Below are 15,658 nucleotides of genomic sequence, written 5' to 3'. Positions count from 1 at the left end.
ACGTTCTCAGACAACTCAACAACATGCTGCTTATTTTCCATGTTATGTTTTATTTGTTCCTTCTGGTCTAATGTAATTTTAAATGCCAGTGTAGACGATGCAGTAAAACCCTGGCATGGAGCTAGCCTTAACCTTCATTCACAATATATATACCTGCTCAGTACCTAACTTCAGTTGTGCTTCATTGCAGGCTGTTCTGTACAATGACCGTTCAGTGTTGGAAAACCACCATGCAGCATCAGCATGGAACCTCTTCATGTCACAGCAGGACTACAATTTTTTGGTCAACTTAGACCATGTTGAATTCAAGAGATTCCGATTTCTTGTAATCGAGGCCATACTAGCTACAGATCTTAAGAAACACTTTGACTTTCTTGCTGAATTCAATGCCAAGGTAATCTGGTTAATCTGAATTTATTAGTCATAGCTTTTGATAGAATGATATTGACAACCTAACAAGAGGATCGCTTTCATTGAATAACACATCAGTGACAAATAGGTGATCTCAGGGTAATTACAGGTGAAAATCCTCTCTGAGTTCCTCAAGAAAGAATTTAAGGTCCCTGATTTTAGCAACTAATTGCATCTTAATGAGTTGATTGTTTTTGGCTCCAGTACTTTCATCCAGGAGTCTATCCGACATGTTCATCACTCTTTCTATGAGGATGAATTCCCTGATAGTAACCTTAATTTTCTCTTTTACCATCTTGCAGCCCTTGTCCTGTAGTTACAATTTGTTTTAAAGTAATTTGACTTTTATACGTATCTCTATAAGATCACCTTTCAGATGCTACCTTTCAAGACTGGGAAGTCTAGTCATAACTCTGACACACTGCACTGCGTCCAGCACTTGAATGTCACCCTTGTCTATCAGTGGCCAGAACTTGCCACCGTACTTGAGGTATAGTCTGACCACAGCACCGTACAGTTTGATCATGGCTCCCTCTATTTTATTTTCTACTTTTTTGGGGCTTTGTTGATTGCTGCTCTGTATCAATTGGGCATTTTGATCATATACATCTAAAACTCCTAGGCCTCTTTCAACTCCATAAAATAGTGCCATTCATTGAGTACATATAGCAACCATTTTTCCCTCCCAATTGTAGTACTCCACAGTTGGCTCCATTGAATTTTATCTCCCATTGTTCTGACCACTGAAATATTTTATCCAGCACCTTCAACAATGCCATCTCTAATTTCAGTGCTTTTTCTCATTTGGTCTCACCTTCAAATTTAACTAATTTCAGAATGCAGGTCATTATGTTAATTACAAATAGTTTTGGCCCCCAACCCTGAGCCCTGAGCCACCCAATCCAATACATCTCAGCACTCCAGCATAACTCCTCACACTACCTTTAGGCAATTTATCGCCCATTTCCAAGATTACTGTGAATCCTACAACTTTAAGCTTAGCCAACAGCCATTCACGTCAAATGTCCTTTGGAAATCAAAGTACAACATATCAATGGGCTATTCACAGTCTGCTCAAGTTGTTACTTCCTCAAGGAAGCCAAGTGTTTGGTCAGGCAGGATGTGGTTCTTGTGTTGGCTGCTGTTTACTGACTTGCTGATGTAAAGATGATCTTTTGAGGTAAATTCTGATGATTGCCTGCGTTATTTAACATGGAATTGAAGTAAGACTGATGGGTCTGTAGTTGCCTAAATCTGCCTTATCATCCTTTTTCAATACAGATCCTACATTAACCCATTCCAATCTAATGATACTTTCCCAGTGTTCAGTCACCCTTTAATGACTTTCAGCATACTCGAATAAGTTTTTAAAAATTTATTCATTCATGGGATGTGGGTGTCGCTGACTAGACCAGCATTTATTGCCCATCCCTAATTGCCCTTGAGAAGCCACCTTCATGAACCAGTGTAGTCCGTGTGTTGTAGGAACACCTGTAGTGCTGTTAAGAAGAGAGTACTACCTGTCCTTGAGAAGCTGTTTCTTTTGAGGTCCTGGGACTGCTTGGAGTCCCAGCTTACCAATACTAAAGTCATGATTTTTTGGGGCGTAATCTCTGTTTAGTCACGTCCCTTGTGTTTTTCTTAGTGAATTATTTTGGAAAATGCAATTGTACAGAATTCCTCTGCCAAAATCACAGCAGGAGCATGCTGGAACAGCCACATATATTCTGAGCTAATGTCTTTAAAAGGTGTTATATCTGTACTCCACCCCAGAGTTATCTTCCTTAGAGAGCAGTGAAGGCTGGGTTATTGAATATATTCAGGGCTGAGTTAGACAGATTTTTGATCTTTAAGGAGGCATGGATTAGGGGGGCTGGCAGGAAAGTGGAGTTAAGGCCACAATCAGATCAGCTGCCCTCTTGAACCACTGCAGTCCATCTTGTGTAGGTGCTCCCACAGTGCTGTTAGGAAGGGAGTTCAGGATTTTGACCCAATTACTTTGAAGGAATGGCAATGTAGTTCCAAATCAAGGCAGTGTGTGAATTGGAGGGGAACTTGCAAGTGGCGGTGTTCCCATGTATCTACTGCCCTTGTCCTTCTAGATTGTAGAAGTTGCGGGTTTGGAAGGTCCTGTCGAAGGAGCCTTGGTAAGTTGCTGCAGTGCATCTGTACACACTGCTGCCATTATACATCAGTAATGGAGGGAGTGAATATTTGTGGATGGGATGCCAATCAAGCAACCTGCTTTGTCCTGGATGGTGTAGAGCTTCTTGAGTGTTGTGGGAGCTGCACTGATCCAGGCAAGGGGAGACTATTCCATCACACTCCTGATTTGTGCCTTGTAGATGGTGGACAGGCTTTGAGGAGTCAGGAGGTGAGTTACTCGTTGCAGGATTCCTAGCCTCTGACTTGGCCTTGTAACCACAGTATTTATATGGCTAATCCAGTTCAGTTTCTGATCGATGATAACCCCCAGGATGTTGATGATGGGGGATTCAGCAATGATAATGTTGAATGTCAAGGGGAGATGCTAAGATTCTCTCTTGTTGGAGATGGTCATTGCCTTGCACTTGTGTGCTGTAAATTTTACTTACCACTTATCAGCTCAGGCCCGGATATTATCCTGGTCTTGCTACTTATGGATATGAACTGCTTCAGCATCTGAGGAGTCACAGATGGTGCTGAACATTGCACAATCATCAATGACAATCCCCACTTCTGACCTTATGATGGAAGGAAGGTCATTAATGAAGCAGGTGAAGGTGGTTGGGCCAAGGACACTACCCTGAGGGACTCCTGAAGTGATTAGGTGGGATTAGAGATGTAATAGCTGATGCAGCCCAGTTAACTCAACAGTTGAGTGGGTTTAAGCATTTTAAGCTTTTATTCAAGAAATAGTTCATCGAATGATAAATTCAAAAAGCACAGGAGACCATTCAGTCCATTATGTCCATGCTGGCTCTCTAGAAGAGCAGTTCAGCTAGTCCCGCTCCCCCACCTTTTCCCCAACAACCCTGCAAATTATTTCTCTTCAGTTTGTTGAACTGAATAAAATCAGTGCATCAGTGTATGAATAATAATCAATGGTTTCACACTTAAATGGGGATTATATGTGCAGATATGACTGGATCAAGAGTTTCATTTTAATAGCAATGAAGCTGAAAATTATTCAGGCAGAATTCCATTATACAATGTATTACTGAAAATCATATGCTATTTTATATTCAAATCAATGTTAATATAGATTTATATATGTAGCGTTTAATTTAAGGTAATATTGCTGCCAGTTGCCAGCAAATGTGGCAAAGTTTTAACTCACTCAAAATCCATTCGCCTGCATGAAGTTAAAATTGGGTCCAGTATACTGTGTTTCTGTGACACTGGAGAGAAAAGGAGTCTGTCCTCTGCTTGTACAATACACAGTGTTAATGTACAGTACACATTAATGTGAAGTATGTGGTGATAATAAGCAGCAAATATTAATGTACAGTACATGCTGTCAATACATAATAAAAGTTGGCATGTCAGCATTTTTCAGTGACTTTCACACTTCTGTAGTGACGCACACTGCTTTATCCTTTATTCTACAAATCATTTTCTAAGTATGAATTAACAACAGAGGCCCATTCCTTTAGAGAAAACTCTCTTATCTCCTACAATCATTTTTAGCACAAAAACAAAAATAGCTGGAAAAACTCAGCAGGTCTGACAGCTTCTGCGGAGAGGAATGCAGTTAATGTTTCAAGTCCGTATGACTCTTCATCAGAACTAAGGAAAAATAGAAATAAGGTGAAATGTAAGCTGTTTGAGGGGGTGGGACAGGTAAAGCTGGATAGACGGCCAGTGATAGGTGGAGGCAAAGAAGAGATTGCGAAAGATATCATAGACAAAAGGACAAAGGGGTGTTGACGGTAGTGATATTACCTAAAGGATGTGCTAATGATGACATTAAGGGTAGAAAACAGGATGAGCTATGTCTCCACTATCATTGGCCCTCTATCCAGCTCTACCTGTCCCACCCCTCCTCAAACAGCTTATATTTCACCTCATTTCTATTTTTCCTTAGTTCTGATGAAGAGTCATACGGACTTGAAACGTTAACTGTAATCCTCTCCACAGATGCTGTCGGACCTGCTGAGATTTTCCAGCTATTTTTGTTTTTGTTTCAGATTTCCAGCATCTGTGGTATTTTGCTTTTATCATTTTTAGCTCATTTGCTAAGGCACAACTGATCACATCAGTTTTAGATACTCCATCAACCTGTTGCTAATTCAGTTTTGTAATTGTTTACTCTCGTTACTATAAACACTTGCAGGTCAATGAGGAGGTCGGACCGGGTATTGACTGGGCCAATGAAAATGATCGTTTGCTAGTTTGTCAAATGTGTATTAAGCTCGCTGACATCAATGGGCCGGCCAAATGCAAGGAGCTGCACTTAAAATGGACTGAAGGCATTGTTAATGAATTTTATGAGCAGGTTAGTGAATGTGCTATAAATGGATGAATGAATTGCTTGTATCTTATTCCACCCTGTTTTTTCTGCCAGCGATCAGTCAAAAAGAAGGCATAGGGCCTCTATTTTGAAGATCAGGATAGTAGAAACACATTGTAGGGCATATGCCCTTGGAAACCCCAAGCAGAGAGTGGCATTCACTACATTAGATATCACAGAGCCGCAGATTCTGATTTGCTACCCATTTATTTAAATGATTGGGCAAGCTTGTTGGCCTGCCCAGTTACTTCACCGGTGCCCAGCTGGTGAGCATCACTGCTAGTTAGAAGTACCTGATCAGGAAATCATACCTTAAAAAAATGCTAGCGGTTCAATTGATATCTGATTATCCCTATACACTAATTTTACATATTATGAACATGCATAAGAATTCGGAGGTAGGCCTATTTTTGTAGAAAATACTGGTCAGTCAGATGACAAAAGGTGTAAAGAGACAAGTCTCTGCCTCACTACATTGTCCAGAGGATTTCTATGTAAGCTGTACTGGCCATATGCCCACAGTAGGGCACAAGCACAGTATTGATGTATAAATGAAGTGGGAAGGGGACGTTCCCAAATCTCATGTCTCATTTTCCTCTTATTCACATGTGGGGTGCCCAAAAACTGATGGTGGGATTTGCCCAGGATCTCAACAGTGGGAGTTTCACTGGAATTAAGATTATTTCCTTAGATGACCTTTTTAAAATGGATCTTTTGGTTTTAGGGCTTTAGGCTGTTGAGCTCCAGCAACAGCCCAAAATCCAGCTTTCCAAGTAGTGGGCCCTACCAGAAGCTGAGAGGATGTCTAGACCATGTTCATGTCCTCAAACCAGAATATTAATCACATGGCTCACTCCACAAGCACAGAAATGCTCAAATATGCCTGTCTGGCATCACATACGGTATCTGTGAGGCAAACCAATCCTGCATTGTGTTACACAGAATTTATTGCCCACCCGCAGTTGCCCTTGAGAAGATGGTGGGTGAGCTGCCTTCCTAAACCACTGTAGTCCATGTGGTGAACGTGCTCCCACAGTACTGTTAAAGTAAGGAGGTCCAGGATTTTGACTAGGTGATCATGAACCAGTGATGATATATGTATATGGCAGGATGGTGTGTGACTTGGAGGGTAACTTGCATGTGGTAGTGTTGTCATGCACCTGCTGCCTTGGTTGTCCCAGCTGGTAGAGGCCATGGGTTTAGGAGGTCCTGTCATCAAAGCTTTGCTGAAGAGCTGCAGTACATCCTATTAATGGTACACACAGTGGCCATGTTCAATAATTGTACTGATGATGTTTGTTCAGAGAGGAAGAGAGAGAAAATGAATAGCTGGGGGTAAAATCATTCTAGAGTCCCTAATTGATTTCCCTTTGTTATGTAGGGTGATGAGGAGTCAAGCCTTGGGCTTCCCATTAGTCCATTCATGGACCGCTCAGCCCCTCAGCTGGCGAAGCTTCAGGAATCCTTCATCACACACATTGTGGGGCCGCTATGTAACTCCTACAATTCAGCAGGGTTAATACCAGGTAGATGGGTAGAGGATAACGATGAAGAAGAGGAGGAGGAGGACGACGAGGAGGCCGAAACAACAGAAGAGGAAGGCACAGAAACCTTGGAAACAACAAGTGAGTATTGTTTCTTGTTCAATAAAACTTCAAAAGAAATTCAAATTGTTCCAAATGACTGGCTATGCTCAAGGCATTGCCTTTCAACAATCATGTAATCATTTATGGTCAAATATTTAAATAGAAGGGAAAGGAGGAGTGCTTAGTTCATGTGATTATGAGCCTTACATATGTGTGGATGTTTTGTGACAGTCTCCAGCTGATCTACGCTGTTGTTGCACTAATTGTTGGCCGATTCCTTCAAGCCTTAGTGCAACTTGCTTAATGGGTGCCACGTAGGCAGATGCACACTTGGTGACTAAGCTTCTCAGTGACCCATGAGATTTCCCTATGGTTACACCTTGGCCCAAGGCTGGCCTACACAGGTGCAAGCTGTGTGTCTGTAGGTTTGATTTCTTTCCAACGCCAGCGCTGTGAAGTCAGCACTAAAAGCCGGAGAATAGATTTTTATAGAATTAGGGCAGGTCAGGGAATGAAGACTCTTGTAGTGCCATAGTTCTCGCATGAGTCATGCTTACCTATTGATGAATGCAGTATAGCAACAGAGTTCAAATGACAAAATGTAAGTATTGAATATTAACGGGATCCAAGCAGTTTGGTGAAGCTGAAACCAAGATGCAGAGTTTTCCTTTATTGAGAGAGTTTATTGACTAGTTCAGCTCTCTTCCCACTCAACCCGCTGTCCCAGCTATCCCCTATTTATATGTGTTCAAAGACAATTAATACCCATCACCTGTTTCTCTTAACCTTAGCAATGTAATTAAAGTGACATTAACAAACCTTTATAACATAATTGATAAGACATCAACATTGAACAGTAAAGCATTGGAGAGGAACTTTTTTGCTCATTGGGTCACCAAAAGATGTAAATCCTAATACTTTATGTGTAAATACACAAAATAAGGTGTGCATTTAGCATTTGTTTGTAATACTACAGAAACATCAGCCCCATTTCAGGTTTACAGCTGTTGTAGACATTAATCTCCATGGTATTGCATTCAAATGGAGTCAATCAAGTATTCCTGTAGCCTTCAACAAACGCAGCTGTAATGTAAATTGTTCCACTTTACCTTGATGATGTGGGATGTTGGTTCATCATTATATACATTAATCTCCCTTCATTAGTAGCAGAATCTCATCCTTGGTTAATGTACCTTAATTGATAATTCTTCACATTGCCTGCTGACATGCTATCAGATGGGTCAGGTGCTATGCTGTGATGCTGCTGCGTACTAAGCATCTCTTCATACACCTGCATTTCTTTATGTTTTTTTGTTCCCTTATCATTTGAGTTGTTTCTTTACAACATTGCTCACCTCACCATCTGAACCTTAATTGGGCTTTTAGCACTTTTGTGATGAAAATTAAAACTCTTCCAGTACACATTAGGTAGTCATTTTTCTTGGCGATTAGCTTCATTCCTCTAGTCATGCGCTCATTCCTGGAGCTTGAGCTGGCACATGCAGTGGCACAGAACTTGTACTATGTTGAATAAAAATAAAGGAAAATGGTGGGCATTTGCACAGTGCCTTATTATCTCAACATGTTCCACCTACTCGGAGAGTGATTAGAATGTGAAACGTGCTACCATGTGGAATGGTTGAGGCAAAGAGCAAAGATGCATTTAAGAGGAAGCTAGATAGGTTCATAGGGCAGAAATGAACAGGAAATGTTGATAGGGTTCAATAAAGTAAAAAGGCACGAGGTTCATGTGGAACATAAACATCGGCATAGACCTGTTGGGCTGAATGACCTGTTTCTAGAATATAATATTCTATGTAGAATGAGATTTGTTAATGTGCAGTGACATTGTTACATAGGGGAGACACGAAAGCCATTTTTCCCACGCCTAGATCCCATAAACAAGATGAATGTCCCATCAGTTCACATCACTGAGCCATTCGTCACTTGAATGAATTTCTTCAAGTAACCTGGAGCTCATGAATATCAAAACTCCACATTGAATTTCCTCCTGTTGCCTCCCGCCTTCCAGAAGAGTGAACTGCATGGACACCAACATGCCATTCTTAGTAAGAAATGTTTGATTAAAGCTCAACTTGGTGCTGAACTTTACTTATACCTCCTCAGGTTTCAGTGAAATTTACAATTTTACTGTACACGATCATTGTCACTACAGTGGTGCTGTTGGCAATGGCACCATGATAACTGGCTCTTTGACTCCCAATCCTGTAGCTTTGAAGGCACTGCAAGCATACACACTGCACCTGCACCTCCTACTTTCAAAAGCCCTTCTTTTTGTACATGCCATACAAACCTCTTCCTTTCCAATGTACTGATACATCTGCTAAAAGATTCATGCCAGGTATTTGATATCCACCAACTAGCCCATCAGAATGGAACATCTAACCAAGTTCGTCAAGTCCATCATCCCTGCGCTCATTGACCTTCATTGGTCTCTGGTCCAGCAGTGCCTCGATTTTAAAATTCTTTTTCTCAAATCCCTTCATAACCTCAACCATTTCTGTCTCGGTAACCCCTTCTAGCCCTACAACCTTCCGAGACCCCAGCACTCCTCCAACTCTGGCTTCCTTGGCATCCCTGCTTTCAATCACTCCACTGTTGGCGACCATGTCTTCAACTGCCTAGGCCCTAAGCGCTGGAACTCCCTCCCTAAACCTCTTTGCCTCTCTAACAGAGTTAACATTACAGATTGATGAGCTTTAATCAGAAAGGCCATCGACCTGAAAGGTTAACTGTTTCTCTCTCCGTGGATGCTGTCTGACCTGCTGAGCATTTCCAGCATTTTCTGTTTTTATTTCAGAGTTCCAGTGACCACAATATTTTGCTTTTGTGTTTATATTTTCAAATGTTATTTGATAGTGTTCCTTAAACATTTTACTATATGGAAGGTGATGTAAAAATGCAAATTGTCATGTTGTAAGTAACCAAATTATGTGAGTTATTAGCTAATCGGTGACAAGATCAAAGTGTTGACCCCTGGCACAAGTTCAGTTTTCTGGCCACCAATCCCATCCCTCTCTTTAACCACTATCACAGCTTCAGCATCCAATGAGACTCTGAGCTGAGCTTCTGGCGCTATATCCTCTCTATCACAATGCTTCACAGCCACAGTGTTTTACAAGTTCAGCATTACTTATTTGCTTTTGTATTCTATGGGGGTGGAATTAGGTTGAGATGTTGAACAGGTTAAAAAAATGACCCTTGAATCATAGTTCTATTGAAGGCAACAGAGCTAAATATCAAGCAGGGCATAGACTGTTTTAATTCCATACCTCTTATGTTCCCGCCTAAATCTAATTTCACCCCCATTGTCTCAAGATACATAACCAAAGATTCTGTGTGCCTTTTTTCATGGGTTTTGTCATTTGCAATGCCATCCTTAATAACATACATCAGTACACACCAATATCACTCTTCTATTGTGTACCTCCTTTACAGTTTGGGTGTATTTTTTATTCCTGTCCTTGCCTTCCACAATGTTCTACTTCATATGAAAGAAAAACCTTGCCCTTCACAACCTCGGGATGATCCAAGCGCTTTATGGCCAATTAAATAATTTTGAAATCTAGTCAGCCTTATCATGTAGGAAGCAATGGAAAGTTAAATTTCCTTGAGATTTTCTAAGGAGCACAATGGCGTAGGTTGTTTTGAGCTGGAGTGCTGACCTCCCAATTCTCCCTACCTGTGGTTCAGTATATTCAGGCACAGACCCAAAGATTGCTTCTTCCTTATTGGGTCACCTCTTAATCTCAAGCATTCTAATGAAAAAGTCCTGATTTCTCATACCATAAACTGTGAACCCTCATTCCTGATGACATCCTAGTTGATCAGCAATGCATGAGGAGATCCCAGTACTCACTATTTTTAAGTCATCAATGAATTGTTAAGGTTCCCCTGAAATGTCAAATGAACTTAGCCTTCTGTTCTCCACATTGTATTATAGCAGTTTTCATCAAAGCAATGATGAACAGTCATTTTTCACCCATGCCCGAGACAAAGGGAAAATAATGTGCTCCAATTTCTGTCAATGCTGCTGCGTATTTTTCCCAGGAGGTACAGCAAGACAATCAGTTGACCACTTGCTCCTCATTATCCTTCTGGGAAACCCTTTGGCTCCAGCTCATGACCTGCTGGGATTGAGAGCTCACTGTTCAGAAACTGCAAGCAGCAAACATATGGCAGTTCCAAACCCACGACCGTTCCTACCTCAAAGGACAAAGGCAGCAGACACATAGGAACACCACCACCTGGAAGTTCCCCTCCAAGCCACTCACCATCCTGACTTGGAAATATATCGCCATTCCTTCACTGTCGCTGGGTCAAAATCCTGGAACTCCCTCTCTAACAGCACAGTGGGTGTACCTACACCACATAGACTGCAGTGGTTCAAGAAGGCAGCTCACCACCTTCTCAAGGACAATTAGGGATGGGCAATAAATGCTGGCCTAGCCAGAGATGCCTTCACCCCGTGAAAGAATAAATTAAAAACTCAAGCCTTTTAAAAGCTAGAATTATGATTTTTAGCACTGCAGAGACCAACTCAGTACTTGTTTTCTGGTCACAAGAGCTTCTGTTCAATTCTGCCAGGTGAAAAATCACAGCCATTCTGCAAAAGTAAAAGCCAAGATGAAATAATTATTGGATGGATTTACAGCTACGTATACTATTTCTTCCACTATGAACATTTCATTCTTCAACTCTACGAAAGGGTCATATATTATGAGCCACTTTACCATCTGTCATTTGTCAGGGCTCCACATTTTTCAAGGGCTTGCATGGATTGTACAGGGTCAGTTCAATTAGCATCTTTCTAAATCACTAAATAAATGGTGAACGTCACTGGGAACTCAAACCTCACAAACTCTAAACCACCTATCACTTTGTGCTATTCAACTTCATACAGGGGATTGTGTGCCCCTTCTGCTGTGAAACACCAGTGCATTGCAATGGGGAGAGAGATGTTATCACAGGGTCATAAATTCCTTATTATACTGCATCTGTTCATCTAACAGGATTTATTAAACACCTGTTGCTAAAAATTATTAACATTGCACAAATAATATACTCTTAAGGATCTAGCTACAGTCAGCAGCCTGTATCACTGTCAGCAAATGTATAGTTACAGTCAGCAGGCTTGTTTATTGCAATGTTACTGCCACAAAATACAAATCTAATGCGATCTCTAAATTAGTGTCTCAGTGTTAGGTTCTATGATTGGCAGCTGGGTTATGGTCCTAAATCTATTTTATGGGCTGACATAACTGTCTTTGCTAGTTTGTGATCTATTCCCACTGGAGTTTTAATTAATTGCCACTTGAACACACACTGTCAGAAAATGAACTCTTCCATTAGTGAATGACATCATTTGGTATTTCAAACTCTGTTTCAATCTGACATTTTGCACCCAAATGTCATTTTTATAGAGTTGATTTTCCAGGCAACCTTTATTTGGTGGAAATATTGTACTTTATTCACAGGACAGCAGCAACAGCTACATGTGTGCTCTAACTCTATAACTAAAAAAGAACTCTCCCATAGAGATTCCCCACGCTGCTAGCTCATTGGTTTACATAGATCATGTGATCTTACAACACAGGGTTATTCTTAAAGCTACAGTCTTACATATATCAAAACTATAATTACTACATTCCTCCCCCTTTAACTTTTCTGTACATTTTGTATTTACAAGGATATTTATCTCATTACAATACTTACATGGGTCATGAAATTACAAATTCAGTCTTTCAGGTGGTTTCCTGATCTGTGTGGAATATTGTAGCTCCACGACTTCCAGTCCTTTAGCAGGAATCACATTCTTTGGAACTGCATTATCATCAGGCACCTAATTGTACTTAATACATTATAAGTAGCAACATGGTAATGGCAAATGGTCAGCCCCTTCTACCCAATGTAGGAGGCTGCCTGCGATGGGCAAACTCTGTGTGGGTGGTGGGAACTGTACTTGATGAAGGGATTGTTTGCAGGTTGCTCTATTGTACAGACATCACTGACAGATAGCCTAGAAAAAGCCATTGAAGTATAACTATTGTTGGCTCTTATACTGAGCCCTTGAATTATTGCTCATGTGACATAACCAAATGCAATTTGGTGTTGAGATACAAAATCAATTTATTTTACGTTTCATCTCTTGCCCAACAGGAGAGCGATGCAGGAAGCGAAGAAAGGTCTTCTGCCAGATTACACAGCACCTGATGGAAAACCACGAAATGTGGAAAAAGGTCATTGAAGAAGAACAGAGGAAAGCAGAGCTCGAAAAACAAGATCAGTCCTCCCTACATCAAAGCTCAGAGACAATCCAAGCAATCACTGAGGAAGAAGAGGACAAGGAGGAGAAGAATAATGAAGAATCTGAAGGGAAGCCCGACACACAAATCAGTTTGAATCTAAACACAACCAACGAGACATTAGAAGATGATAAAAATGACTGAATTGTGCACCGACTTCTTATTTTGTTCCCAGCACAATACTATGACACAATACTGTAGATGTTTAGGACAATGTGCCTACAGCTGTGATGGTGTAATGTTGCCATGAGGCAGAAGATCAGGACTAAATAAATCTTCTCATCAAGGAAGCTTCTGAATTGCACCACTGGCTGAATTAGACTTTAAACACTCAATGGCTACCAGTAGGATTATGGTGCACCTCTTCGTTGACATAACTTGTTTAATAATGCTTGATGCACACATATGTAAAAAGAAACACACTGACTTGTTTTCTGACCACATTGGGCATCGAATGAAGGAGGACGTACTTCTGAAGCTTAAACATTACAGAAAATACTGCGGTACTAAGTCTGTAGCTTTTGCTCTCCTATTGAGTGAAAGTTGAAAGCTTTATCAGAGTTCTGACATGGCCTGCCAATATCTTTTGTGTACATAACCTTGTAGCTCACCAGCTTTGTATAAGCAATCTCTCTAAGTGTAGCTGTAGTACTTGTACATTGCGAAAATGAACATGAACAAATGTTTTAGGAAAAGACTGGCAGACACATGAAGGGCCATTTCACTTTATAAAAGGTACATGCTACAAGCCAAACTCCTAGTCAAGGATTTATATCCATTTTGAATATTTTTATTGTTTATTTACATTCAATGATAATTACTTGCAAAAGACAACAGTTTATTGTAGATATAAAGAACATTTTCTATTGGCTTCTGTAAATAGCAAACTCTCAAACCAATTTTGTGATTTTTGTAAAGATGATTATGAAAACTTCACATTTAAAAAAAATTCTTATTGTACTGCCATGACTTAGTACATTCTTATATTATACCAGAATGATTCAGTACATGTAAGTTGAGCTATGTACTTAATTTTAAAAGGTGATCATTATTTGGATTACATTTGCAGTAAGCATTAACCCTGCAGCAACTGCTTACTACTGATGGTACTGAGTTGATTTGCAATAGAATTAGAGTACAGCCCCGGACCTTCTGAGGCCCCATTAACACATTTTAGACATTGTGTGACAGTTAGTAGCTATAAGGTTCACTTTGTGAATTATTTCCTTTTCAATTTGAGTGCATGTATGACAGAGGTGTTGGACAGTCTACTAGACAGTATTAGTTTATATTGATAAGACTTGGTCTGACTCTGCCCTTCAGTTGCCTGAAGACTAAATTGGACTGACCTAAGAGCTCCCTTTTTCATTCTTGATTAACATTTCATATCATTCATTTTTAAAATTTTCATTTTTGGGTCAAAAACACACTGTAATGTGAGTTTTTTTGGATCTAAAAAGAATCTAATCTCCGTGTATCCATCTAAGAAAATGTTCAGGCTGAGAGGCAAACTAATATTATACAATGCTTCGTGGGTTCATCTTAAGTGTGTGAACAAACCCTTTTGAGGATACTCAGTTTAATAAATTTCTCATTTTTAAATCCACTACCTAAAGGTTTAGGCAACACTCAAGACTCATGTTTTAAGTCAGAAAGTGTAGTGGAAATTGGGAACACTGTTCTGCACCCCTCCCCGGCCACCCCCAAAAAAACTGTTGATGCTGGAGTCAAATGAAAATTTTAAAACTGAGATTGATTGATCTTGCTTACACAAGAGTTTTATGGATTACAAAATAAGGCAGTTAAAATACAGATCAACCATGATCTAACTGAATTGTGGAAGAAGCTCCAAGTGACGAATGGCCTACCATTGCTCCCGTGGTCCTAAGCCATAGATGTTCTATCCTGCCCCAGTGTTTGCTCGGAAGGGTTAAGACGCGATTTGAAATTGATTGTTAAATCCATGTTGTGAAGGCATCACTTCAGACAAAGGCACATTCTGGGCAGAATTTTACGTCCCTGCCGTAAAATGCGGCCGGCCGTTATAAATGCCATTGACGACAGCGGGAACGTAAAATTCGGCTGTCGTAAAATTCTGCCCTCTGAGTTTGCGTTGTCGACTTAAGCCGCGTTTTTGGAACACGTGAATTCATGTATAATGCCAAATGCAAACACCATTTTGATCAACAGTGTCAGGAAACAAACGGTCACAAAATGCAATGGTAGAAGGCAATCGCATCTAACACATTTTATTTTTTGAGGGGAGAAAGTGTTTAAAACAAAGCTGACTTGAGTAGTGGTCCAGCTGTTGCTCACGAAGATGGAAAGAAAGTAAATTCAAGCATCTTATAAAGTTATCGCACAACATTGCACAGTGGCCCGAAATATCTAAAATGACACCTGTAGTAATTCAACTCCACGTTTATCCTGACAGGACAGTGAAGGACCCAGTTAAATCTGCACTCCGACACCACAACCATCCACCCTTCAACATCACCCCACCTCCGTGGAAAACGGAATCTTGCTGCATATCTTAAACCACCTCCTTAAACTGTCTTCATCATCCCCAGTTTCAGCATGGATCTTGACGTTGCTGCAGTTATATTTGTATTACACTGATTGCATTTTCACACATTTTTTAAAAAGAAAACATGACTGAAATATTTAGACCGACACAAAGAGCACAGGTTCAATTTTTGTTTACTATACGTTTTGAGAGACTTCACCCTAACCTGCAGCAAGGATGGTTACTATATATTATTTGAATATTACAGTTTACAGATCATTTCATCAGCAAAAGGTTACAGCCTTACTGCAGCAATCCACTCTCAACGTTTAATATT

General features: G+C 40.4%; 1 protein-coding gene across 2 annotated transcripts in view; it reads left to right on the top strand.

Moving 5' to 3' along the window:
• The window catches only part of pde3a (phosphodiesterase 3A, cGMP-inhibited), a 470,038-nt gene extending 456,257 nt beyond the window's left edge, over positions 1 to 13,781 (top strand). For both annotated transcript variants that reach the window (XM_041202491.1, XM_041202490.1), the window contains 4 exons: positions 191 to 394; positions 4,727 to 4,888; positions 6,285 to 6,528; positions 12,670 to 13,781. In XM_041202491.1, the coding sequence (XP_041058425.1) occupies positions 191 to 394; positions 4,727 to 4,888; positions 6,285 to 6,528; positions 12,670 to 12,959 (900 nt within the window). In that variant the 3' untranslated portion in view covers positions 12,960 to 13,781. The remainder of the gene's footprint in view (positions 1 to 190; positions 395 to 4,726; positions 4,889 to 6,284; positions 6,529 to 12,669) is intronic.
• The last annotated feature ends 1,877 nt before the right edge of the window (positions 13,782 to 15,658 follow it).

The sequence above is a fragment of the Carcharodon carcharias genome, chromosome 13 (assembly GCF_017639515.1).
Source record: "Carcharodon carcharias isolate sCarCar2 chromosome 13, sCarCar2.pri, whole genome shotgun sequence".
Lineage (NCBI taxonomy): Eukaryota > Metazoa > Chordata > Chondrichthyes > Lamniformes > Lamnidae > Carcharodon > Carcharodon carcharias.
Note: the sequence above shows the minus strand (reverse complement) of the source record. Positions and strands in the feature narration are given on the sequence as shown.